This window comes from Bolinopsis microptera, chromosome 8 (assembly GCF_026151205.1).
Source record: "Bolinopsis microptera isolate Bmic1 chromosome 8, MBARI_Bmic_1.0, whole genome shotgun sequence".
Classification (NCBI taxonomy): Eukaryota; Metazoa; Ctenophora; class Tentaculata; order Lobata; family Bolinopsidae; genus Bolinopsis; species Bolinopsis microptera.
The window spans coordinates 8808468-8836162 of record NC_087079.1 but is presented as its reverse complement, the minus strand read 5'-3'; the positions used below and the strand labels follow the sequence as shown (position 1 = coordinate 8836162).

Here is a 27695-nt window from a genome sequence, read left to right as displayed (position 1 = left end):
AAGAATATCCTATTTAACTCCTTTTTAGAGTCGGCTGATAATGGGGTTATGTCACCTTCACAACGTCTAGGAATTATAACACTTATCCCGAAACCTAAAACCCCCATTGAGTTAAACTATATAAAGAACTGGCGACCAATCACCCTTTTGAATGTAGACTATAAGATATTCACTCATATTATAAAAAATAGGATCTTAAGTTCACTTCCAACACTTATTAGTACAGCCCAATCCGGGTTTCAAAAAGGGAAGAGTACCAGCGATAATCTGATCTTAATGTATCTAACCTTAGAACATTACCATGATAACCAAGAGGATACTGGTATGATTATGCAGGTCGACCTCCAACGGGCTTTCGACTCGGTCGAACATAAGTTTCTTTTCAGTGTCTTGGAAGGTATGGGGTTTGGAAATTATTTAATTAACTTGGTGAGAGTGGCATTTCACGCTGGTATGAGTTACGCTAACGTTAACGGACACCTTAGCAGCCCTGTTCACATACTTCGTGGCGTCCATCAGGGGAGCCCCCTTTCCCCAATTCTTTTCCTCCTAGTGTCCCAGGTACTTAGTAATAAGCTACAGTATAACCCTTATATTAAAGGCCTCAGCATTAATGGTATCGACATACTCATGAGTCTGTTTGCTGATGACACGGATCTGTACCTGGATCCCTCCCAGGCTTGCGTAGATACAGTTATCCTAGAGCTCAACCTGTTCGGTCAGCACTCAGGCTGTAAGCCCAACATCAGTAAAACTAAGTGCATACCTTTAGGAGCTACCAGAGACAACACTAGTCTTCGAAATTATCTTACCAGTACATACGGGGAAGACATGGTAGCTAACGAGTTTACAGCATTAGGAGTCAAGTTCGACAACACGTCTAGTGGAGCTGATCTCTGCAAAATGAACTACCACAGTAAACTTAGTAACGCCAGCTCCGCTATCAACACCTGGAGTAAGAGAGACTTAACTCTGATAGGAAAGTGTACAATTATTAAATCTCTTATTCTTTCCCAGTCCACTTACCTTATCATACCACTAGAAACTCCTGATACTAACACCATCAGTAAAATAGACACTATGATATTTCACTTCTTGTGGGGTTGTAAGAGGGATAAGTTGAAACGTGATATTGTTACTTCTCCTCGTGAATGTGGGGGTCTAGGTCTCTTCTATACTAACGATTTTATTATAGGTTTAAAAGTGTCACTTATAGGAAAAGTTATCGATCCTAATTTCCAACATGCCTGGAAAAATATTATCATCAATCAGCTTTTACACCCAAATATACCAACTGTGTGTATAGAAAACTGTCTCACATTAAAGAATACTGGTTTTACCTTTAACCTTCTTCGCCATTATAAGCTTTGGAAGTCTATTTCTTCACAGTCAAGTAAGAGTACAGTCAACCACTGTGTGTGGGGAAGCGACGTAATAACGGACATTGGCTCCAAGCTTTGGAACGATATTCTTATTGATAGAAATATCATCTATCTTTCTGATTTCGTTTCAGAGGAAGGTAACCTCTTAAGTTTTCAGCAATTTCTGAGAAAGTGGGGCCAAACAAGTAGTATAATCTCTTCGACTCAATATGCGAGTATAAAATTGGGAATACGTCGATTTAATAATACCGATACGTTTACAAGTAACATTACATTTATCGATACCCAACTTTCACTTCGCTTTTGGGGAGGTAGGAATACCCCCAACTCTAGAGATACTCCTCTCACTATCAAAGGTAGAAACATTAGAGATACCATGTCTAAGCGTTTAGATCCCAGCACCCTTCCTCCAATGAGGAACTGGAGTGCTAACCTCTCCTTAACGGATATTGATTGGATTAGTATTTTTACGGATATTTTTACTTCTTTCTCAAATAACTTCAAACTTATTCAGTACCAATATAAGCTCCTTCACCGGATTAGTACTTGTCGGTACATGAGATATAAAATGAAGATTGAAAAAGATAGTCCAAATTGCTCGTTATGTTATCACAACCTCGAAACTATCTCTCACATATTTATTGACTGTCCAGCCACAAGCTCTTTCCTACAGGGAGTAAATCTGTTTATTAGATCGAATATTGACGCAAATTATGACGACCCATATCGCCACTATTTGATTTGCTTAAATCACAGAGATAAAAGTGTTAACTTCATAAATTCGGTTTGCTGTTGGTTTATTGGAAGGAGTTTCCAGAACAAGGAACCCCTATTCTGGGAGCGATATCTTAAACATCTTAAGCTTTTCTTATTAGGTGAAAAACCGGATATTATACGGTGCCTTAAAGACGTTATACCTTGATGACCATTTTATACCCAAAGTTCTGGATCCACTATACACTCTTGTTTATTTATTCTCTCGAAATTACAGCCGTGCCTTACCTTTACCCTTTATTTCACAAGTTGTAGCCAGTGGAGTTATCTCCACTACTAGTATTGATATAGAGTCACATTTAAAACCAGTAGTATCTCTCCTTTTTCTCTCCATCTTATGTGCATTTTATTACTCTATATCCACTGACTTTATTCGACGTATTATCTAAAAGAATAAAAAAAATTGTGTGCGTGTGTTTTTATATTTATTTTGCTACGGCGCATGTGAAACCCCAGGGCATCCAGCACCGGAGAAGCTGAAATGACACTCTCTGAACCCTTGGTGCCGCTCAGATTTTGCCTCTTGGCTGGTAAGCCGAGTCTTGATCGATTAACTCAGCTTCTTCGGTACAACACAGACCGGAGGGTACTATTAGCCGCTTTGCCGGTGGTATCCTCCTGGTGTCCTGGGGTTTGGCAGGTTCCTCATTTAAAAAAAAAAAAAAAAGAGCATCACATAATTTGTTAAACGAGTTGCTCCTCTCTTATAACATGAAACAATTTTACTAAGTTAATGTATTGCAATAAAATGTGGCAGATTTTGATGATATCCTATGAGAGGAAATACTAAAATAAAGAATAGAGTTTTCTCGATTCACTTTCAAAAAGGGTGTACTTAGAGATATATGTTACTGTGTCGTGTTAATGAAAGAGTCAAAGACTAGCAATAATGTCGTTACTCAACATGTTGAAACATCAAAGTTCTCACTCCCTGTGCTGGACACGTAGTTACATTATTTAACTCCGTAAACTAATGTAACACAACACCTACATCTATAGGCTACATTTACTATTTTGTACATATATACCTATTATATTCACTATTTTGTACATCAGTAAAGTATAACATAAGATTCCGTATTTTCATGTTGAGCATATTTAGATGTTGAACGAATATAGTAGAATAAATCAAGAAATTCATAAGAAAGTGTAAAATTATAATATGATATTATGTTTAATGAATATGGATATGGTCGATGATTTTGTTGTCTTTGTTTACGAATAAAGAAATATTATGGGGTCAACGCCATTCGTCAGTTATAATAAATATAATTTCGCCATTTTCATCTTTGTAAAGGACCGTGAAATGAACTCAGTGACTCGACAAACCTTTCCCGCCATGATTTTGTTTTCTTTTGCACAAACAAACATTGCACGTTCGCTTTATCAAAACAATATCTGTTTTCAAGCAACTTCACAATCATACGCGGGACCGTAATCACAATTCAGACCACTATGAAAACAGAAACTTTAGGCTGTAAGTTACAGCCTGTAACTCGTAATAGTATTAGCTTACACTGGTGCACACTGCATAACAACCAGTGCCAGAGTACCTTGGAGCCAAAGAGCTACTCGTGCACATGGGGAAATTAATGAAGTCCGCTCAAAGTGGGCTAAATCCCACATCAACGTACGGATTTTCCGTGGAAACTCACTCATATGTTTTATAAACTTTTTTTGTAAACGCCGACCACGGAAGAGTTGAAAGTATTAAAAGTTTCAACAATATTTACTATTTAATACGTAATTTGAGGTAAACCAGCGGACATGGTAACACGACTCCTGTCCGACAGCGACATCTGTCCGAATCAGGGTACCAGAAAAAAACGACATCTGTCCGAAATTGTGATCTGATTTCAATACGACATATTTCCAATTAGAGACATGATCTAAACTGTTACTTGCTAAATTGTATACGTAACATGTCCAATTTGAGATATGATCTGAGCCATAGTTTACTACCACAGTTTATTTTAATTTGATGTCGATAAATTGGACAAATGTTATAAATTAATTCAACATAATACAATATCACAGAATCAAATCTAAAGCATAGTCAAATTTCCGATAGCTTTAAGGAAATCCATAGGGTTGCTGTAGTTGTCGTAATCATCTACAATTCTCTGAAGTTGTCGATCATAACGGATCCATTTGGGTGCACGTGGCTCAGGTAGTTCCCACCCGTCTCTTTTGGTTTCCTTCACGTCTGTAAGGGCTTGTTCTGCTTTAAGGCAATCAAGGAACTTCCAAATTGTGGGCTTCGAGCAGGACAGCATTGAATGGAATCCGTGATGCCAACCTTCTGCGATGTTGGATGAGCGAGGAATCCTCATCTGTGCAGCTTCGTGTTGATTCCACATGTGGGGAGCGAAGTTAGGATTGGTGGTTGATGTCCCGATCCAAGTGTTTTCGTAGTATGAAGCAAACTCAGCCATGTCTATAGGAAGGAGAGGCTTCAGGTGTCTCCAGATTCGAGGGACGTCAGTCTCCGGTACGTAGGCAATCGCTCCAGTCATCGCGAAGAAATCCCGAAGGGAAGAGGCCATGGACTGTGAAGAGCTGATGGAAGAGTACGGCTAGCACGATCCTGTTCTCAACTAGTCAATCACGTATCGATGGATCAGATCTTAAGGGATCACATCAGCTTTAGAACGTCACGAGATTACCTGTGAGCTTGTGAAATACGAATGTGAACCGAAATTACAATATGATCCGAAATTCGGACAGATGTCGCCAAAAACGACTCCTGTCCGACAGCGACATCTGTCCGAAATCCCTAATTCAGCTTTCGGACAGATGTCGCTGTCGGACAGATGTCGCCCAATCAGCGGACATATCCGTCTAACAATTTGTGCGCTTAAGGTTTATGTTTAATAACTTACACTTACGTCTTACATAGAATGGACTCAAGATTGTGCAGTAATACTATTCAATAACTTAAATCAAACACCGGCAATAATACTATAGATGAGATATGTTCTTATTGAATTATCACCGGATAAGTATGGGTATAAATCAGCCTCACACCTAACCTATTCTGTGGAAGAAAGTTGAAAAATGATTCAAAGGAGTTATTCAACATTCTGTTTAACCATCCTATTGTTTGTTACCTAGTCAGTAGTCGTGGATAATACTATATCCGGTCCGCATTCCGTAGAAAGATAAACTTCCTTTGCGTTTAAAATACATTTGAGAATACCTCATTGTTCCGCTAATTTGATCTATCTCCAAAAGTCAAAACGCATTCTATTCTTCATCTCCAGTTATTTCTTTGTATTCACTGTAACGGCTAACCCGAGTGTAACGTATAGGCATAACATACCATGAAATTCAATCAAAATCTTTTAAACACAGTGAAGTTTGTGTTCTATGTTTCTGCACTTCCATGTAGGTATTCCCCAGGAATTACACACTTTCCCGGTATCTGGCCCCGTGTGTGTGTGTGTGTGTGTGTGTGTGTGTGTGTGTGTGTGTGTGTGTGTGTGTGTGTGTGTGTGTGTGTGTGTGTGTGTGTGTGTGTGTGTGTGTGTGTGTGTGTGTGTGTGTGTGTGTGTGTGTGTGTGTGTGTGTGTGTGTGTGTGTGTGTGTGTGTGTGTGTGTGTGTGTGTGTGTGTGTGTGTGTGTGTGTGTGTGTGTGTGTGTGTGTGTGTGTGTGTGTGTGTGTGTGTGTGTGTGTGTGTGTGTGTGTGTGTGTGTGTGTGTGTGTGTGTGTGTGTGTGTGTGTGTGTGTGTGTGTGTGTGTGTGTGTGTGTGTGTGTGTGTGTGTGTGTGTGTGTGTGTGTGTGTGTGTGTGTGTGTGTGTGTGTGTGTGTGTGTGTGTGTGTGTGTGTGTGTGTGTGTGTGTGTGTGTGTGTGTGTGTGTGTGTGTGTGTGTGTGTGTGTGTGTGTGTGTGTGTGTGTGTGTGTGTGTGTGTGTGTGTGTGTGTGTGTGTGTGTGTGTGTGTGTGTGTGTGTGTGTGTGTGTGTGTGTGTGTGTGTGTGTGTGTGTGTGTGTGTGTGTGTGTGTGTGTGTGTGTGTGTGTGTGTGTGTGTGTGTGTGTGTGTAGTGTCAATACATAATGTACTACTATTACAGCGCGCTGAGCTAAACGAATACAAGCTATCTGGCCAGCCAATTAGAGTCCGCCACCTCGACACGAGGGTGCAATCTGGCCAATCAGCGGGCGACAAGCGCAGTTCATTTAGATAATATTGTCTAGTATTGTGTATCAATTATTGCACTCCTTTATAATATCCTTTATGCGGGAATACCACGAGCCGGTACAAGTTGTAGATATGACGCCACACACTCTCACATCTACTCTTGTACAGATACAGTATTATTCACAATATTCAGTTTCACTACCGGTCAAAGAGACCTATTTATATATATTTATCTTTTGTTAACCTGGGGTGGAGTTGATTAAAAGATTACAGCGCACAATGCACACTACTTTCATGCATGGTGGGGTATAATTATTTGCTTTTGGTGTCAAGCTAATAATTACTCCTTTTACTGACACCACGGCATCAACTTTAACACGACTTTCCTGAAAACCAGTAAAAGACATACTTAACTTAAACTTTTTTTACCGGTTCAATTGCATTAATGGCCTTTAAATCAGAATGAAAAATACAAAATTTTCCCAGGAACAAGAATTTTAATGCCCAAAATTTGGACCCCCAAGTGGTGTCAAAAACGCGAATTAAATAGGTAATAATTATTTTAGTCTCTTGAGTCTTGACACCACTTTAGACTTAGTTAGAGTTAGACGGGTTCCTGCTAGTCCCAATAATATAGAGTACACTAGAAGAAATCTTCATCTGACCAGTGAGGTGTTCATTTTTATCCGGAAACGATTACATTTAATGTTTTAGGCTTATATTCTAAATAGGGTTAACCAAATGTATGTCAAAAGTAAAAGTGAGCCAACTGTTTTAGCTGATAGCACACCTGCAAAATAAATAAATACTATTATTAAATCTAAAAGTAAAATAGCTAATAATTTTAAAATAACTTATAAATAACTTATAAATGAATAAATATCTGCATAGTTTAATTTGCGTTGTCTCACTAATGTTGCTGACCCTGTTGACACCTTAATGCATCATTACTTTCCAGCCGAAACACTAATCTATATCATTTACAATAACTATTTTCTGGAATGCAACACATATCAGTGTTTGTTATAAAAGTCCATTTATTTGAGGTCGAAACAATTAATTAACTACATTAGGGATTGGGAAGACAAGGAAACTGAATTTTAATTGACGATAATTAATCAGGATCCTTGTCTGCGCCTTGATTCAATGTCAACAAGATAGCATCTATCATGTATTTCCTGAATCAACATTTTAACCCCCTGGAGTTATTCTCACTCTGAAGCTTTGAAGTTGTAAATATTTAATAAATTTAGTATTTCCCCCTAACCAAAATAATGCCTGCATTCTAACTTCTAATTGACTAGTAGTCCAGTGTGGGAAGTGTCTAACTTGATGCGATGAAAGAGTGGTTCCGGCTATGAACCTCATGTAAATGTATATCTTGTGTTTTAACTAAGTTTAGAGGCGGTTAGGGAGGGTGGTTTGTTTAAAATTACCGCCACATATTTGTAAAGTAACGTACGTGCTTGCTCTGCGCTGAGTGAAGGACGAAGGTGTTGTAGCTTTACTTTTGCTGTCAGATGAGAAGTTCACACTGAAATTCTCGTCAAATAACTCTGGTAAAAACTATTTTACGGGATAAGGAATCTGTAAACTTTGAATACCGAACCACTCCAGGACATACCAAACCACTCCAGGACATACCAACCCTATCTAGCATACTTCAACATAAGCTTACTTCCAGCTTGTACAGTGGATTGGGCTGTGGTACATTTTTACAGTGGTACATGTAATTATCTCCCTGTCAACAGCAACACTCTGTGTTTAGAACTCTTAATGGTGAGAGAGAGAGAGAGAGAGAGAGAGAGAGAGAGAGAGAGAGAGAGAGAGAGAGAGAGAGAGAGAGAGAGAGAGAGAGAGACCCGCCACCTATGTGGGGCTCACTTTTATACTACAACCAACATTCCACCTCGGCCCTGTTCGTGCTAGGGAAGGGTTTTAAAGGGCGGTGAAACTAGGGCTCAGAGAGGTTTTAACGCTGGACTAAAACTGTTAGTTCGGTGTAAAACTGACGTGCGGGTGAGAGGTTGTTAAATTTGGGCACCATGTATGGTTTCTGTATATATTATTGCAACGAGTCGTGGAGAGAGAGAGAGAAAGAATGTTTGGAACGTTCGAGAAGAATATTGAGTATGTGTGTCCTCCGGGGCGTGGGTTCGTATCCCACCGTGGCCTTCAGATATAGAAAACTAAGTTCCTAGGGTTTAGTGTATGCTATATCTACATTGAGAGTGTGCGTGTGTGTGTAGACTGTAGGTGCTGTGTGAAGTAAGACTGTGCTGTGCTGTAGTTGATGTGCAAGTGTTACTAGATTGTTACTAGCAGAGTGTTATTATACTGATAGTTGGATAATATCCGGTTGGAAGAAGCGTGAAATGAATATTATGCTACATTTTACTGTAGACTTATCAATGATTGATTATTCGTGTGTCTTTAACATTGCCATGAACGGTCTATTTAAAAGTCTGATGAATCGTCCATGGTGGAGATGTGAGTTTTCTAGTTTCTGGAATTAGAGTGTTAGCAAAGTGCAGTGAATATTATGCTCTGTTATACACATTTCTGAAGAATATGCTAGCTGTGTGCTTTCTTGGATTCCTATAAACAGTAAAATTCAATGAATATGAGAAATAATTGTTTGACTCATCTTGAATCAATATCCTGTGCCAAAACAGACATGTTTCAAATTTCCGTGTAACGGAGACTGAAGGGAACTAGAAGTTCTTCACAAATGGAGCTTTAAAAAACGGTTACCTGGTAACCTGGTCACCCTACACAATGTGCAAATCCACCCTGTTTCACAATATTCTGTAAATCTATAAAAGTATAAAGATATCAGTTGAAAAGCTGCTACTCACTCATTTGCTTCCTTGTCTTATCATGAGATTAGCATAGTTACTGAGTGGTAAAGTGTATTAAGTGACGTGTGTAAGTGTGGGTGACCTGTGTAAGTGTCGTTTGTTTGATGTAAAGAGATTATTTCACACGATTATAAAGTAAAAACTCGATTTACCACAGAGTTTGGGGAAAGAAAGCAGCCGCGTTTAATCGGGGTTTTGATTGTTCACAATATATCTTATTATCTTAAGTCCTCAATTAGGGGAAGGGAATGGCCGCGGTAAATCACTATAATACCTAAAATGTACACAATACACATCGTATGACAGACAGTGACACATCTGTGATCATGAAAAATATAAAGCAGCCAGGAATTAATAATGTCATGAGTCGTGTTTTCAGCTTTTCGGAATGAGAATTCAGAATTTACGGCACGGTATATTACACTGGTCTTTATTATATTTCTCGTGGTTGAATTTTAGCCATTTTATATTTTGCACTGTGCTACTGCCTAAGAAAAGAAAATTTTATTTTATTCTTAAGCCCACAATCCCGAGAGAGCGCATGAGTGTAAAATGACCATAAATCGGAACAAAAGCTTTGAGATTTGATACGTTGAGAAGTGAAGACTCGAATGTTCTATTGAAAGGAAAACAAAGTGCAAATAAGTAGACAATAGATGACAAGATTAGGTTTCACTGCGTTAATTGACTGAATGTACTGGTAATCCACAACACACAAGTCTTTGTCAGGATAATTTCAAGCTTTTATGAGTTGTACCTCATTGGTTTATTTATGGACTGCGTGTAAACAGTACAACACCGTTAATTTTAGATTGGAATAAAAGTAGATGCTATTCTAAACCTCATGAGACTTTGATCCTGTTGCGGGCATGTTGTAAAAAACGTAATTGAGTACCCTTCATTATGTTATTGATTAGATGCAGTAGAGTTAAAACTATATAAATAATGATAAAACTACTAGGATATATTATTATATGCTATGAATAGCAAATATGAATAACAAATAATTTTAGTATTAGTATGGCATTGTACGTTGGAACGTGACTTCTTACATTGTTTGTCTTTACTCAAGTCATATCAGAAAACTACAAAAGTCCTGTTATTTTCTCATGAAATGATGTTCTGTAACAGAAGTCAGAACATCATTTCATGAGACTGAACAAAATTTCAAGGCTGCATCAGATTTACCTGGTCCTGTTAAGAAACTTTTTGACTCCAAGATATTATCCTCCGTTAACCATTAACTTAAATGCAACGACAAAAAAGGAATTCTGGACCCGTCTTAAAACCTTGCATCTATCTGCACCGTCACAACATCAGCTTGTAGTTGTACAGTAAAAATATCTGTATTCTTATCAGCTGTGTGCATTATGTCTCTGGTGAGGGAACAAAACACACTACCTTCACTTCACATCTTCTTTCTCTGATATATGGTATAATTACATGATAAAATAACAGCGGGCTGATACACAGTGTAACGAGAATGTCCTGGCAGGATTGTATTGTTTGTCATCTCACTAGCTATCGTGGTACTGTGGCAAGCTATATGTTATCTAGCTGTAAATCGGCCAAAAACAATGCACTACAATTTGACTTTGCATTACAATCATTTAAAATATCTGGAAATCGAGAAAATTAACATTCATTGGGAAAAAACGAACATTGTTATTTTATTTGATATATTCCTCGAATTAGTGATGATAGAAAGTCATTCAGAACAAAATTATTTCAATTCAGTAACTGAAAAATAAGCCCCAACGTATGTGTACTGACTTTAGGCCCACCTGTATTATATATGTATTATATATATGTGTAGCTATGTATATTGCTATAATATACTATATATATATATATATTATATTGCTATATACTGCAGCGTAAATAGAAGAATTGTATTGTCAATATTACATTGGTCCTCCCCTCCTGACTGGTAAGCCGAGCGGCTCATGCTCGACAGTGACCGCTACAGTTAATTAGAGGTCTTAATTAATTACGGAGGAGGTAGATTATCCTGGAGTTGGCAGGGCTATTGATACTAATCATGAGTTTGTAGTGGGCGAGAGAGTGAGCGAGTCGGTATGTCAGGACCTGTCGTCTCTGTGTCGTCTAAAGGTATAGGAAATAGGAGTTCTGTGGAGTTTTGGGAGATTTAAGAGGTTATGTGGGGTTATAGATAGTGGACCACGTGACCATGGTACATGAGTTGTGAGACATGGAAATTGTGGTTCAGAACATGTGTAAATTATAAGTCTAATGTCTATTATTGAGGCTGGGTATGTTAACGCATTGTGCACCGTCTAGTTAGGGTCTCTGAGCAGCAAATGATAGCTGTCTCGTAGGCTCAGAGTAGACTGCCCAATCATAATACCACGATCAAACCATGTCACATGTTAGCCACAAGATATCCCAAATAAATGCAGATGATTTTTTGTGATTTCCTGTTTGTTACAAATTCGTGGTTTTTATTTTAGCACTGCCGGCTTGTCCTTAAAAATGAAGTCTCAGACCCAATCTGCAAAGTTCTGAAACTGAACAGCTGGAAACTTCTTGCACAAAAAGTGTACTCAAACTTAACAAAAATAGCATATACTAGTTGAAAACGGAATCAGCCGGGAGGTGTTAAGTGGATATTAAAATCGGGAACTTCTAAAGCCATCCATGCGTCACAAGGTTCTTCAGAATATTGCTTTCTTGATATATTCAATATTCAATCCATACATTCCCAATAAAATGGTAGCCGGTTGTACTGTTGTAGCCTAGTAGTAGTTTTCAATCCCGTTGCTGTGATCGATCTGAAGGTTATTGAAATTGGGCCGCTCAAATTCAAACTGAATGGAGCGCGCGGAACATGTAAAGGTACAGAAACGACGATTCTTGGGCGCGCGGCTTAAATTATATATTATATTCGTTTGCTGCGCTTGGCCAGTCGATCGCGCGATATATATCGATCGATCACATCTATCATGTCTTGTCGATTCAATTCATTTATGACCAGTGGCGTAACGCTGCCCCGGCCACCCTCAGGGGGCGCCAAAAAGGCGCCCTTTCTCAACGAAAAGTCGCCCCTAGGTTTTTTCTTGAATTTTATGACCTCTCACTGAAAATAACGCCTTATTGGTGTATTCCCCTGTCCAATTTAGCGCTCAGTCGGTGTGAAAAAAATTTTTGGGGCACTTTTTTGCTCCAGGGGCGCTAAAAAGCTGTAGGGGGCGCCAAAAAAACGTACCCGACCTTTTTTTTTTTTTTTAGGGACACAAATAATTTTAGGGGGCAGAGTTACGCCACTGAAAATTGGGCGACTTTTTCGAGCCGCCGGGGGGCGCCAAGTTAAATCAGCCACTAACGTTACGCCACTGTTTATGACTAATAAATAAATATAATGTTGATATATTCGATGATATGATACGGCAGGTTAGGTCATCAAATCAATTATGTATAAGTAACCTTACGATGAGATTAATGATTCAAGTACTGTTAAATGTACTATTATAAGTTGCCTTGAATAACATCTTTAAAAACATGGGCAAATTGAAACATGGGCAAATCGACTAGCACAAAACCATCCTGCAAATTATTGTTGTGTACTACTTGATTATCAATACAACGTTCAGGGTTACTGGCGGAGAGTTGTTCGATAGGATCGTTGAACGAGGAAGTTACTCTGAAAAAGATGCAAGTGAATGTGTGAAACAAATCCTGATCGCCGTCCATTACCTACACGAATTGGGCATTGTTCACAGGGATCTCAAACCCGAGAATCTCCTATATCAAGAGTGAGTTTTTATTAAATATTTTTATTGAGGGCTTGGTAGATTGTTACATTGCATAGTATGATAGTTCCGGATCGTGATGTTTCATATTTTAAAAATATGTGTAATTTGTGTATTGTATGTTTTTATGTGTTCAAAAATGTGAATATACCACCATTACAGTTACTTAGATGAAAAGTAAGTATGACAAAACTTTTAAGTTTTGTTAAGGTAACTAAATTTGAATTATCCTACTCATTAAGTCCGGGTTTTGTTTCTTAACTTTAAGCATTTTTGTGTTGCCCCTTTTAACAGCCGCTGCCTGTTTCTGGACTCCTGTCCCTAAGGCGGACTTCCAGTCACTCGAAACTAGTATCAGTCACTTGTTCAGCATTTTGTTATTGTAAGTCATTAAATGAGTGGCTTTACACACATCACGCCCACTAAAAAGCCTCTCTTTCAACGAATTCAGTTTTTAGCTGAACTTATTATATTTGGTGTGTTTTAATCCGTTACATCTAGGATCGACCATATTTGGCGAACTAGCTTCCTCTAATTTTAGGAGTCGTTCATATGTTACGTAATCGCTGAGGGGGAGGTGGTTTCAAAATGACTACGCTAGTGTACTTTTAACACGATAACTATGAATAAAACTGATTAAAAACGGGGAGGGTGGTTAAAAATGTATCATATTTTTACAGTATTAACCTCATCAACCTTTGATAGGTCTTTTTAAAGGGCAAGGAAAATGTATAGCTACTTAACCATGCGTCTATCGAAAAAGGAGCTCTAAATATAATCCAAATTTTCTCGCGTGGGTTTCTCAGTATTATTGAAGCTTTAAAATCAAATCTCTAATTTTTGCAATACGATTAAAGTAAACAAACACTCATTTTCAAGTGAAACAGAGCAGTCGCGGTTGATGATCAGTGATTTCGGTTTGAGTAAAATGGAAGGTACGGAAGCTATGGCAACTGCCTGTGGTACACCCGGTTATGTAGGTTAGTGTGTTGCGGACTTACAGGAATTTTAATCTTAAACAGGATATGATATTCTACCAGTGACTACATAGGAAATTTATATTTTTCAATATAAGGGTATAATAAATAAATAGTCTGTATAATTCCATTTTAATTGATAGCCTTAATATTCTTACTGACCCACTAACTTTAATCGTGGTCTGATATTGATGTAATATAATATTTTATTCCGTCCTAATATTTGATTATTTTAGCACCGGAGGTGTTAATGGGTAAGCATTATGGTAAAGAGGTCGACTGCTGGTCAATCGGAGTCATCGCCTATATTTTGTGAGTGATTAATAGATATTCTTATCTACTTTTAGAATTCTTTGTTAGTAGATAAACCATTCATTACAACCATTGATCTTCAATTAGCTTGATTCATGAAAATGTTAAAATGTATGCTTTACACATTTCATACATTTCAGACTGTGCGGATATCCTCCGTTTTATGATGAAAACGATGCGACACTCTTTGCTCAGATTATGAGGGGAGAATATGAGTTCGACAGTCCATATTGGGACGAAATATCTGAGAGTGCTAAGGAGTTCGTCAGATTTTTTATGACTGTTGATCCAACAAAGCGATACAGCTGCGCTGATGGACTTAAACATGAATGGTATGTCACCTTGTATCCTGTTTGATTAATATCTGGCAGCTGATGTAAGATTTGACGAAAACTTGTGTGGTAGAAATGTTATCTTTTTTCCATTCAGGATTGCCGGAACGGACCAGAGTGATGTGAATATCCATGGCACTGTCAGTGAGATGATGAAGAAGACACTACTCAAAGCAAAGTGGAAGGTATAGTAGATTAGCGGAATGTTCAACACCATTTTTTATTATACAATTCTGCATTTAACCCTACAATTATGTTTTCTGCAGAAACGAAAGCTTGAAACCCTGCAAAATCTTGTTAAACTGTTACAATCAGAAAACTCGTCGAAACAAAAAATTCTTTTAAAGTAACAACACGAAAGCTAATAATAGTCCGCTTCTTCAGAACGCTATTACTGCCACCACCGCGGTAAATCGAATGAAAAACATGGGACTGATCCACAAATCGATCGCATCAGAAGACTCCACCGGCAGTCCCGGAAGTGCCTAGAAACTTCCCGAACTTTGGAAGAAAAAGATGAGAGATTATGCACCAAGATACCTAATATTTTGAGTTTGTTACTTATAGCGTCCCGTTTCGAGGAAGCTATGTTGGAGAGATCCTATTATTCTGATTCGGAGTTTGTCATTATCATCAAACACATTCCATACCTGGAGATACCTGAAATTTGGCTGTTTTGAGCTTTGCAGTTATTTCTGAGAGAGATTTATTAAGTTGCCATAATATTGTGGTGGCGATTTACAGTTTAATTTGCTTGACTTTGTTTGATTTAGATTATATCACACTGTTTTTGGTTTGTATCCTTAAATACCTCTTTTTGATCCTTAGGTCATGTGCTGAAATTATTTTGGGAAATTTACGTACTAATGTGTATTTAGCTAATATAATAAATCGGACAAAAGATGTACAAAGTTATATTTAACGTTATAGAAAGTTTAGTTATATTGAAAATAAAGGCTATGGATATGATATTGATATGCTACAGTTATAATCATTATGTAAAATAGTATGGCATGCTTTTTTTCTTTTTGGGACTCTCTGGTTAATACCAACGTTAGGTTGTTATTATTAATACTGTTTACTTAAACTCAAAGTCATATTAGTTGGCATAATCATCTCATTACCTAATCACTGCATGATCTTACCGTGCTCAAACCGAATTTATAGACTAGAACCCCAAATCTAAGCCTCTTGTTAATAGCAGTTGGATATTCATGAGTAATTAGTAAAAGGAACATCCCCCCTTTATATATATTTCAAAATCATGTTTCACGGGCTTTATTTCCAAGCTTCTCAGACCTAGTCACCTGTGCCTCTTAACTGCTCTACCGGTACCAAAACTGTTTGCAGTCCCATTAGCACACATGTTGGTATGTGGTAACTTAAGCAAGTGCTTATCTTCTGGTTAAGTACCGTTTTAAGATTATCACCTCGGTAGGCAGATAAGTTTTGCAGAACTTTCATCAAGTTCTAAACCAGCTAAACATGTAAAAATACCCATGGTTAGAATTCTTTAAAGTGAGTAAATAGTAAGAAAATAGACGTTGTTCAATATCAACATCAAGTTTACACAGCCTGTTTCACCAATTGAATTTGTAAAGACATAGGCAGATTTTGTTTTATCATAAATTTCAAACACAGCATTTTAACTTGTCTAAAAAAGTATGAAGAAAATTCTTAATTCAATTTAAGCCATCGTCTGATCAAATAGTATATTATACCATGCATGGTGCACATGTTGATGAAAGACAAGTTTAAAGTTGTATGTCCGCTTAAATCATCGAGAGAGAAATAGAAATTATGATCGACGTTGGTTTAATAATCAGTGGCCGTATCTTATTGTCTAATTCCTGGCTGCTGAGTGCTGACGTACTCGTAGCCGTTTACTCGAGGACATAGCTATTACTATTAGTTGTTGCGGGGGAGGATATTGGCGCCGTGCATATAGGCTGACACGGACAATGTCAACCCCTTACTGCTTACATCCCTTCTAGTGGCGTGACTTATAATAACATCTGATTTATGCTTCGTCTCGCAGTGCACAGGGAGGGGCGCGCGTGTCGGGCCAGGCAACGTTTGCAATTTGGTAATGCATCATGCCCGGCCACAGGCCACGGATGTCATGTTTTATAATGGTGATTCGAATTATTATGAATTCGTGCATGGTTAGGCTGCGCTCTCTCAAACGCAATATTTTTCTTCTCTTCGTTCACAGTGCAATTTTACCACGCGGCCTAGTAGTGCATAGCTTTACAAATTTTTAATCGGTGTTTATGAACACAAATCAGTGTTTATGAACACAAAAAACGAAGTAAACGATTAATTTTATTGCTTTTGATTTTTGTTATTATATTATCAACAGCTAATGTGTAATGATAAAATAAGAATTAAGTCCTTAATTTACATTTTTGATAATGTTGTTATGTATATAAAATTAATTGACATACGTTGCATGCTTCACATAGCCATGTGCCTACGCGTACTGCGTGACGCGCTTGTTTCACAAGCGCGGTCGCGCGCTACTGCAAGCGAGAGGGCTCTGGTTAGAGCAAGTTGCATGCCACTTTTCGCGCGCGAAGCGCGCGCCGCCGATATTTGATATTTGGATACGAAACATGAATCAAAAAATTAATTAAAATGACATATGATGCTACCTGGGGACCCCAAGCTATTAAATTTATGTTCATAATCATGTTCATTATCATAGAGATTTGCAGTGGAATGACAGGCTGCAAGCGCCGCCCAGTAAAGATGATGCATGATAAATTACGCTTTGTTTGCAAGTCTTCGATGTTCATTTAATTTGTTATTGGCGTGCTAAAATCGAGCGCTTTACTGATATATATAATATGAACGCTATCCTCATACGATAGGCTACTTCGTTGTGGCTTGTTTCAACGATTACGCTAGTGTATAATTTTATGGGAGGGGGTTAAAAATTGTGAACGATCCCTTAGATTACTTTTCACGTTGAAGGATGATACTTTTGATTACCCAAATCTACTATTTAGTGTCCCATCAAACAATTTTCGTGTGCTTCAAATATATCATTGTTGACCTAATTGGAAGCCTATTAAATGTTGTGTGTTGGGGAAAAATTGGTCAACCGCTTTAATCTTCCTATCAAAAAATTCTGCAATTCGGAAAATACACTATATTATATTGACGGTGCTGTTAGAATAACAGAATATTCACGCTATAAAACAGTTGACATCAAGAATATTATAACATTACCAAACTAACTAAAAATATAAAACTATTCAAACAATATACGGACACGTTCATTGAAGTTTGAGGATATTGGTAAATTTCTAAAATAGCGTTTTCGACGATAGTGGCTTAATTTTAGCATCTATTAATCTAGCGTGTTCATAAGTTCAGAACATTAGCCACGTGACCCATACTCCCATATGCACTGCTCAGAAATAAAATGTATTGCTTTTAGGCACTATAATGTAAAAAATGTCACATTTTTGTGACATTGTTTACCATAGCTGCCCAATTATCATTCCTTGGTCTGAAATATAGTAGATTAGGTCAATCTAACAATTGTGATACAACATTGGTTAAAGGGCACGGATCGAACGGCTTTAAGGCAATATTTCGTAAACTTTGTCACACTCAGAATACGAGACCTCTTTTCTACTGTGAGGTGTCCTCAAAACCCTTTCAACTCATTATTTGATGGTTCTTCTGCCAATCATAGCCCTAAAAGGCTAAAATATGAACTTGTTTTGAAAAGTTAGCTAATACATGCACTTGGTTATTAGGAAATGATGTAAATTCTGTCACATAGTCACATTATATGGAGTTTGAAATTCTGGGTGAATTTCCGAAATCATTTATATCTGATTTTGGTTTGGAAGGCGGGAAAACTCTATATAAGGACGATACACGGATACAGTTGATTCAAGTATAGGGCAGTTGATGTAAACATCGTCACAAAATGATACGACATCGTAAATAGGTTACATTTTGCGGGGAAAATCTATATAAGGACGATACACGGAGACAGTTTATTCAAGTATAGGGCAGTTGATGTAAACATCGTCACAAAATGATACGACATCGTAAATAGGTTACATTTTGCGGGAAAACTCTATATAAGGACAGTATACGGATACAGTTGGTTCAAGTATAGGGCAGTTGATGTAAACATCGTCACAAAATGATACGACATCGTAAATAGGTTACATTTTGCGGGAAAACTCTATATAAGGACGATACACGGATACAGTTGATTCAAGTATAGGGCAGTTGATGTAAACATCGTCACAAAATGATACGACATCGTAAATAAGTTAAATTTTGCGGGAAAACTCTATATAAGGACGATACACGGATACAGTTGATTCAAGTATAGGGCAGTTGATGTAAACATCGTCACAAAATGATAAGACATCATAAATAGGTTAAATTTGGAAACAATGATTATAGAATGAAATAGTCTGTGATTAACATATTACATACATTATAAAATGGGCAGGGGTTTTTATATTTCCTGTATCTCTGTATTAATCATTTCGGACTGTAATTAGGACTGTTCACGTGAAAGAAATTGTATCTAAATTTTACAATGACGTACTCGTATGTGACAAAATTTACATTTCTTGACCCTATTTTGAAGAACCATACCTCGGTTAGAATTCAATATTCTTCCAGGAATTATTGGTTGGTTATTGTTTAGAAAAATAGAACTCAAGTTTAACAATGCTGAGTTTAATTTTACTAAGTTACTGAAATGTGACGAAATTTACTTTTCCTGCCCCAACAGTATAATTTCAATGTGATGAAAAATTGGCATGGGTTTCTATATTTCCTGTATAAATCCATTCTAACTATAATAAGGACTATTGATATGAAAGAAAATCTATCTAAATTTTAAAATGACGTATGTAACGAAATTTACATTTCTTGCCCCTATTTTAAAGAACCATACCTCAGTTAAAATTCAATTTTCTTCCAGGAATTATTGGTTGGTTATTTTTCAACAAATCAGAACCCAAGTTTAACAATGCTGAGTTTGATATCACTAATTTACCGAAATGTGACAAAATTTACTTTTCCTGCCCCAACAGTATAATTTCAATGTGATGAAAAATGGGCATGGGTTTCTATATTTCCTGTATAAATCCATTCTAGCTATAATAAGGGCAGTTGATATGAAAGAAAATCTATCTAACTAATGCTATGGCTGATGTGACGAAATTTACATTTCTTGCCCCTATTTTGAAGAATCATATATATAATACCTCAATTAGTATATAATGTTACTTTATCACCATCACTATGTCGATAAATTAGTTATTTTGCCAACACGGAGCAAATAAAGTTATAATATTTTTTTTGTGACGAAATTCACAAATTTTTACCCTGTTCAGGTGTTGAAATTTTGCCAATGTTAACATATCACTGCCATATAATAATTTATATGACCGGCGTATGGTTGAAATATTGTTAATTGATCCATAGTACGTAATATAGGGTGTTTAAGTTGGTATACTAATATTTACTCAATTTCACACATGTTGAGATATCATACAAATTTATGTGACTAAATTTACCTATTTCTGCCTTCTGTATTTGTATTTGCCTATAACAATGAAATATGTGAACAATTCCAAACACATTCAGCTCACAAAATAATGCTAGACTATTCGGCATTTCTTGTCAGGATGTCATAAACATCCCTCATATAAATTTCTTAAATGTGTGACGGAGTTTACATGGTGCTACCATTTAACGAAAAAAGTCGCTAAATATGTAGATAATAGTCATATGCAACTATCCTATAAATTTGAAATTCGAAAATTTGGTCAAGCACGGCAACAAGGGGTCCATATAAACTCTGTCACGTTTTTATAGTGTGACAAAGTTTACAACTCACTGCCGGCCGCATTTAAACGATATCTTATTGTCTGATAAAGATATCGTTATGCGACAAAGTTTATCTAGAGGATGAAACGATTATCCTAACCATTGAGGGTTTATATAGTTTTATAGTGTGACACATTTTACATCATCGTGCCATTTAGTAGGGTCACTAATATTTACCAATATCCTCAAACTTCAATGAACGTGTCCATACACATAATATAATGATAATAAAACATAAAATAAACACAACATTTATAAACCGCCTTATAGCTAAATCGTATAACTCGATATAATTTAATCCTGGAGATGAACTCCAGTGCTTTCTAAAGCGGCTCTTACATTAACTGAGCTTAGTTTAATAATAGCAGTGACCCTATATAAAATCAACCCTTTAAGAATTCAAAAAATTCCCTTAACAATCAAAAATTACCCTTGGCCTTGTGGCTCCAAGTTAAGATCTAGACTGTTTATATCAACAATGTTTTTTCTCGTACCTCTGTCTCCACGGAGAGAAATCACTGTTGTTCTAAGGATTTCAAAGCGAAGGCGCTTTCTAATGTATCCTACAGCGTCTGAGTACCTCTGGCCAGTGTGGTACTCCATCTTACTGGCCAGCTTCTTGACCAGTCTCTCAGCTTCACCACCCATTCCACCAGAAGTCGAGAACACTAAAGGTGTGAAGCTTCCTTTCTCCACTTCAAGAACCCTTGCATTGTAACATCGCTTTTTCTCATTTTCATGGGACAGGTACATTGCTGGGATCGATTTGCTTGCATTGGAGGGGGCTGGGGCATGAAATACCCTTACATCAAAATATGCCCTCTCTGAAGCATTCCAAATCGATCTTGCAGAAATGTCCAGCCTGGCTTGGTCTCCTAGGACTGTTCCCTTTGGTAACTCTAGACCATCAACTGGAAGAAGAACTGGCTCAGTCTGCACATCCTTGCATTTCACAGTTCTCATTAGTTCTGCAAATAATAAATTATTGCCCGCTTACACTATTTTCGACTCCATTTGTCTTCATGCTGCATGTACAGCCCCAATATGCTATGAAACATTCAAACTATAATATTGCTATATATGTTTTAAATATGTGGCCTTACTCATCAACTGTTAATTCGAAACTGGCTTAAAATAACATGCTCATGTTGGAGAATTTTAAGGACTTATTTTTGTTGGCCTCTTTAGATATGAACTTGTAGCTTATTTCACCAATATTTTTCCAGCATTTCCGGTCAAACAGTTGGTGTACTATGTGAGTTTATTTGATGAAAACGTAGATTATAAATCTGATTTTATTGATCTTAAAACCATATCTTACCGTTTTATTGCAGGATGTCTAATGGAAAGTATGCAAAGAAGCGCCATCATCACAGAGTTTTAGATCAGAAGAAAGCCAAACGAACCAGATGTAGAGCAACAGACGTTGATCAGATTTCAGCAAATATCATTAAAGCCACACCAGCACTAGTCAAACAGCTGGAGAAACGTGATTATGATAAAGTTGGCAAGGGTGAACATTTCTGTATGCCATGTGACAGATATTTTATGAATCCTGGAGATCTGGTAAGGCACGAAAGATCCAAACCTCACAAAAAGCGTATTAAATACCTATCAGAACCACAGTACTCACATGCTGAAGCTGACAAGGCTGCTGGATTAGGAAGTTATACCACACCCGAAGCTCCAGTGTATCCTATTCATTTAGGTCTGATGACTACTCAACATAAAGATCAGGTCCAAGAATTACAAAACCAGTTGGAGTCATCTACTGTTATGAACTAAATTAAATTCAGGCTAATTTATTCTTTTCGATGATGGGTGTTATTTGATATCTTCTGAAACTTTTGAGTCAATCAAAATTGAATATTTAAATTCAGTTTCTTGTCGCAATTTTTATATACTGACTCACCCTCCTTTATAAAATTGTTGACTTGTGTTGGTTCAAATTATTTATTATCTTACAGGGGATAGTGTCATTACTTTTAGAAAGATCTAGCCAATTTCATCGACATAACATCAGTAATAAGTGTAAAATTGATTATGGGCTATGGTTCATGATCTGTGATGAATGTTACCTTACCATTGCAGTAGTCCCGCCATTTCCTATAACAGACAAGGATCCCATACATCTCACACTCTGTTGCTGACCAATTCTTTGCAGAAGTCAATAAATTTAAGAAACAATATTCTAATCTGCATTTTTCCTTATTTTATCGTTGATGATGATTTAACAAATTCATTCCTCTATTAGGAACACATTATGAGCATTAGAAATGAATGGTTCACGATCAAGACCTAAAAGTAATCATGGAACTTTTGGGGCAATTCCAATCGAATCTATTACTGAACGTTATTACAATGAGCGTCGATACACCTCAAAAGGAGATATAAATTCTCTGAAAATTAATGACAGGAATTTTAAAGGCGTTTCCTTGGATCACTTTGAGCGTCAAGAACCCCTTCTCCTTGGCAAGGGTGGTAATAGCACAGTAGAATGTTACAAGCACATAAAGTCGGGTAAGTGCCTTTATCTTTCTTTGTAATACAAAGTGACATCCATGAGTTCTCTTCTGGCAAATTTGATGCTAGCAGGTGAAGCTTGTCTTGTATTGCCTTAGCTTTTATGGTAAAGTAGCTGATTTTTGATGTTTCCATAAAAAATTTGTTAATATCAGAATATTTGCAGATACTGTCATGGCTCTCAAGAAAACGAGATTAGGCCAACTGAATGAGCTGGACAAAAAGACGAAAGTAACTCGTGACATAGAACATCTTCGAAAACTAAGAGGACACAGTAACATCATTACTCTCTATGGTTACTTCGAAATGTGCGGTGAAGCCTTCATTTGTATGGAGAAAATGGAGACTTGTTTTGCAAAAATACTCCAAATCTGTTTAAAGAAAGATACCCTCATCCCTGCTAAAGTGCTGGCCACTCTTTGTTACAGTATATCACACGCTCTGGTGTACTTGAAAGACAAGAAGATAATTCACAGAGACGTCAAGCCAGGTCAGTGACATTAACTTAGATAATCCATTAAGTCGCCAGCAAACTATGAGACTCTGATATTTTATCTCTTAGATAAGAATTCGACAGAATTGGTCTAAATGTAATGTCTCTGCTTTGCTTTGGTCCTGTGTGACTTCGTGAATATTGAATATGCTATCTAAATTCTAACTCCACTGATAATTGACAAACTCTATCATGTCAGCGAACATTTTGCTGGGCACTGAGGGACAAATAAAGCTATCAGATTTTGATGGATCGGGATATCTCTATAATTCTTATTGCTTTAGGTAATTGCTTAAAGTAGGTCTAGCCGATTTAATCATCTAATCGTTTTTTCTTCAGAATTATCGTTGCTTTTAAGGTCTGAGAGAAGACAACCTTGCGTTTCGACCCAGTGATTGTAAATGAAATCAGATATCATGATTTCCGTCGTCCCTGCATACCAATAAACGAGTCATTGTTTAAAACATTGAATAACGTGTTGTTCCCCTTTAGTGATCCCACTATAACGAGCTGTTACGCTGCTCCTGAAAGAATAGACTGTGATGATAAGAAGAATGAGGCTAAATTTGATTGCACCGCAGATATCTGGAGCTTAGGTATGCCAAAATGAAAAGTGTACCAATTCCGGCTTCTATCTATTTAAAATTTAGTCTCAAATACCGGGAATACCAAATCAATTATTTTCCCTGTAATATAGTAATTATAATACGATATGCGACGGCAAACTATGTTTTATATACCGTAAGTTGTAACTAACTGTAAAATTACAGGTGTGTCTGCACTGGAGTTGGCCACCAGGAAGCATCCCTTTGCCAGTAAGGATATGAAAGCACAGTTCGACCTGATGGCTAAGATACTAAAACAGGAACCACCGTATCTTGCTAAATCTGATCCCGCGTGAGTTTTTGTGTCTGTATGGTTGGTTTTTGTAGAATTTTTCTATAAAATTAGTGGGGCCAGCATATCTGAAAATTATTTAATGTGATTTTAAAATGAGCTTAGTCGTCCGAAATAAGTTTAATCTTTTACTACTATTCCAAAATCAAATAATCTTCAGTTACGAACCAAACCTAGCCGACTTTATAGCCCAATGCCTGAAGAAAGACCCGGATGAGCGGATGTACCCGAAAGTTAAGAACGGCAGGTTCTACATCATGAAGCACAAGTTCATATCCATGCGAGAGATTATTCTAGAGAAACAGGTCGCTGAATGGTACAACAATTTGACCAAAAATTAGACCTGTGACGATCCTTACTCACTTTAATTTAGGAATAAATTGATACAGTATTATGATAAACAGTAAAATCGTACCACGATCAATTTGAAAATACAAAAGTTCAATCTTCATGCTTGCCATTCTAAAATTGTTAGCATTATTTTTAAATTCTTATAATTTATATTTTTAGTTGTAAAAGTAATAATTTTCACTTTTTTCTAAAATTACGTTACGTTTTTGTTAAATCGCCTAAATTAGGACTGTATTTACACTTCATTCTGTTGGATGATAAACCATACTTTTCAATTTACTTAAGCCGTACATTGGAAGCTTTTCAATAACGCTGTGCAATTTATAACGCTATTCATTATTGTGTGGAACAGTTGCTATTCGTGTTACATACATGATGAAGGTGATGGCTGTTAAATCTTATTTTCTGTGGAATAATTACAGTGTGTTCACTGTTGCAACTTTAAGCGGGGCTTAGGCTCAGGTTGCCGTGATAACTGAAAATTATTTTTAAACAAAGTATGATCGGTATTTTTAAGGATTCAATACGCGATATTTTGGGCTGCTATGGGTTGAATTTGGATTCGATGGTATGTAAATAATAATATAATAATGATGATAAATTTAACGATTTCTTAATTGTTTTTAACACTTCCCTGCAGTCAGAATCTTTAAAGTAGACTAGAGGTTTATTTAATAATTTTTCAGCAGTCCGTAGATTAAAGTATTTTAAAACAACTTTTAGTGAGTTTAGATAAATCAAAATTTATGGAAGTGCAAACAGATTTAATTAAGTCATTTTGAACTATGAGTCTTACAATGAAGAAACTTTTCAGTTTGTATTTTGCGTTATTAAGTTGAGCATTGTAAAAATTATATGTTGCTTAAGTTTAGCTGCTAAATTGGCAATCTGGCGTTCGAATATAATGATTATTTATTTCGATTCCTAAAATTTGCTTGTTTTATTTATCTTTCTAACAGTGCAGACGATACTGTTCAAATATTTGTTTCATGGTTAATCAATTAGAAGCCGATACCATGTCCAATGTCCATGATAGTATTATGGTTGGTTTCCATAGTATCAAATATTGATAATATAGTTACTCGTATAATATAAAACTACTAGTCTAGTAATGATAAGGTCGTAATGCACTAAAATTGAAAGACACGGTCGCGGTATTATGATTGCCTTACAACTGCTTACTACAATTGCCACCCTAGCCTGTCTCTAATTTATTACAACTGCCTCCCTGCCTCTAGTTTATTACAACTGCCTCCCTGCTTCTAGTTTATTACAACTGCCTCCCTGCCTCTAGTTGATTACAACTGCCTCCATGCTTCTAGTTGATTACAACTGCCTCCCTGCCTCTAGTTTATTACAACTGCCTCCCTGCCTCTAGTTTATTACAACTGCCTCCCTGCCTCTAGTTTATTATAACTGCCTCCCTGCCTCTAGTTTATTACAACTGCCTCCCTGCCTCTAGTTGATTACAACTGCCTCCCTGCCTCTAGTTGATTACAACTGCCTCCCTGCCTCTAGTTGATTACAACTGCCTCCCTGCCTCTAGTTTATTACAACTGCCTCCCTGCTTCTAGTTGATTATAACTGCCTCCCTGCTTCTAGTTTATTACAACTGCCTCCCTGCCTCTAGTTTATTACAACTGCCTCCCTGCCTCTAGTTGATTACAACTGCCTCCCTGCCTCTAGTTGATTACAACTGCCTCCCTGCCTCTAGTTGATTACAACTGCCTCCCTGCCTCTAGTTGATTACAACTGCCTCCCTGCCTCTAGTTGATTACAACTGCCTCCCTGCCTCTAGTTGATTACAACTGCCTCCCTGCCTCTAGTTTATTACAACTGCCTCCCTGCTTCTAGTTGATTATAACTGCCTCCCTGCTTCTAGTTTATTACAACTGCCTCCCTGCCTCTAGTTTATTACAACTGCCTCCCTGCCTCTAGTTGATTACAACTGCCTCCCTGCCTCTAGTTGATTACAACTGCCTCCCTGCCTCTAGTTTATTACAACTGCCTCCCTGCCTCTAGTTTATTATAACTGCCTCCCTGCCTCTAGTTTATTACAACTGCCTCCCTGCCTCTAGTTGATTACAACTGCCTCCCTGCCTCTAGTTGATTACAACTGCCTCCCTGCCTCTAGTTGATTACAACTGCCTCCCTGCCTCTAGTTGATTACAACTGCCTCCCTGCCTCTAGTTGATTACAACTGCCTCCCTGCCTCTAGTTTATTACAACTGCCTCCCTGCTTCTAGTTGATTATAACTGCCTCCCTGCTTCTAGTTTATTACAACTGCCTCCCTGCCTCTAGTTTATTACAACTGCCTCCCTGCCTCTAGTTGATTACAACTGCCTCCCTGCCTCTAGTTGATTACAACTGCCTCCCTGCCTCTAGTTGATTACAACTGCCTCCCTGCCTCTAGTTGATTACAACTGCCTCCCTGCCTCTAGTTGATTACAACTGCCTCCCTGCCTCTAGTTGATTACAACTGCCTCCCTGCCTCTAGTTGATTACAACTGCCTCCCTGCCTCTAGTTTATTACAACTGCCTCCCTGCTTCTAGTTGATTATAACTGCCTCCCTGCTTCTAGTTTATTACAACTGCCTCCCTGCCTCTAGTTTATTACAACTGCCTCCCTGCCTCTAGTTGATTACAACTGCCTCCCTGCCTCTAGTTGATTACAACTGCCTCCCTGCCTCTAGTTGATTACAACTGCCTCCCTGCCTCTAGTTTATTACAACTGCCTCCCTGCCTCTAGTTTATTACAACTGCCTCCCTGCCTCTAGTTTATTACAACTGCCTCCCTGCATCTAGTTTATTATAACTGCCTCCCTGCCTCTAGTTTATTACAACTGCCTCCCTGCTTCTAGTTGATTATAACTATCTCCCTGCTTCTAGTTGATTACAACTGCCTCCCTGCCTCTAGTTTATTACAACTGCCTCCCTGCCTCTAGTTTACTGCCTCCCTGCCTCTAGTTTCCGGTAGGTAGCGCCTGCACTCAATTAGCCAT

At 37.5% G+C, this 27695-nt stretch overlaps 3 protein-coding genes across 5 annotated transcripts in view; all 3 read left to right on the top strand.

Moving 5' to 3' along the window:
• Positions 1 to 16187, top strand: part of LOC134819598 (calcium/calmodulin-dependent protein kinase type 1-like) — a 39014-nt gene extending 22827 nt beyond the window's left edge. For 2 of the 3 annotated variants that reach the window (XM_063829615.1, XM_063829614.1), the window contains exons 5-10: positions 12772 to 12933; positions 13810 to 13910; positions 14144 to 14219; positions 14360 to 14551; positions 14649 to 14736; positions 14936 to 16187. In XM_063829615.1, coding sequence (XP_063685685.1) covers positions 12772 to 12933; positions 13810 to 13910; positions 14144 to 14219; positions 14360 to 14551; positions 14649 to 14736; positions 14936 to 15040 — 724 coding nt within the window. In that variant the 3' untranslated portion in view covers positions 15041 to 16187. Of the gene's footprint in view, positions 1 to 12771; positions 12934 to 13092; positions 13108 to 13809; positions 13911 to 14143; positions 14220 to 14359; positions 14552 to 14648; positions 14737 to 14935 lie in introns of all 3 variants that reach the window. The other variant, XM_063829613.1, reaches the window with a different exon arrangement.
• A 5573-nt stretch (positions 16188 to 21760) lies between these two features.
• Positions 21761 to 25622, top strand: LOC134819596 (dual specificity mitogen-activated protein kinase kinase 3-like). Its single transcript, XM_063829611.1, has 6 exons — positions 21761 to 22948; positions 23118 to 23441; positions 23644 to 23728; positions 23937 to 24040; positions 24215 to 24341; positions 24502 to 25622. The coding sequence occupies exons 1-6, from the start codon at positions 22705 to 22707 to the stop codon at positions 24680 to 24682; spliced, it is 1065 nt and encodes a 354-aa protein (XP_063685681.1). The 5' UTR covers positions 21761 to 22704; the 3' UTR covers positions 24683 to 25622.
• On the top strand, positions 21764 to 22213 carry LOC134820136 (zinc finger protein 593-like). The gene has a single exon (XM_063830358.1). It carries the CDS (start codon positions 21764 to 21766, stop codon positions 22211 to 22213), a length of 450 nt encoding a protein of 149 aa, XP_063686428.1.
• Positions 25623 to 27695: the final 2073 nt, after the last annotated feature.

Coding starts and splice junctions, on each gene's coding strand:
- LOC134820136 (XM_063830358.1), top strand. CDS start 21,764: ATGTCTAATGGAAAGTATGCAAAGAAGCGCCATCATCACAGAGTTTTA.
- LOC134819596 (XM_063829611.1), top strand. CDS start 22,705: ATGAATGGTTCACGATCAAGACCTAAAAGTAATCATGGAACTTTTGGG. Junction 22,949..23,117: donor TTACAAGCACATAAAGTCGG/GTAAGTGCCTTT, acceptor GAATATTTGCAG/ATACTGTCATGGCTCTCAAG. Junction 23,442..23,643: donor TCACAGAGACGTCAAGCCAG/GTCAGTGACATT, acceptor CTATCATGTCAG/CGAACATTTTGCTGGGCACT.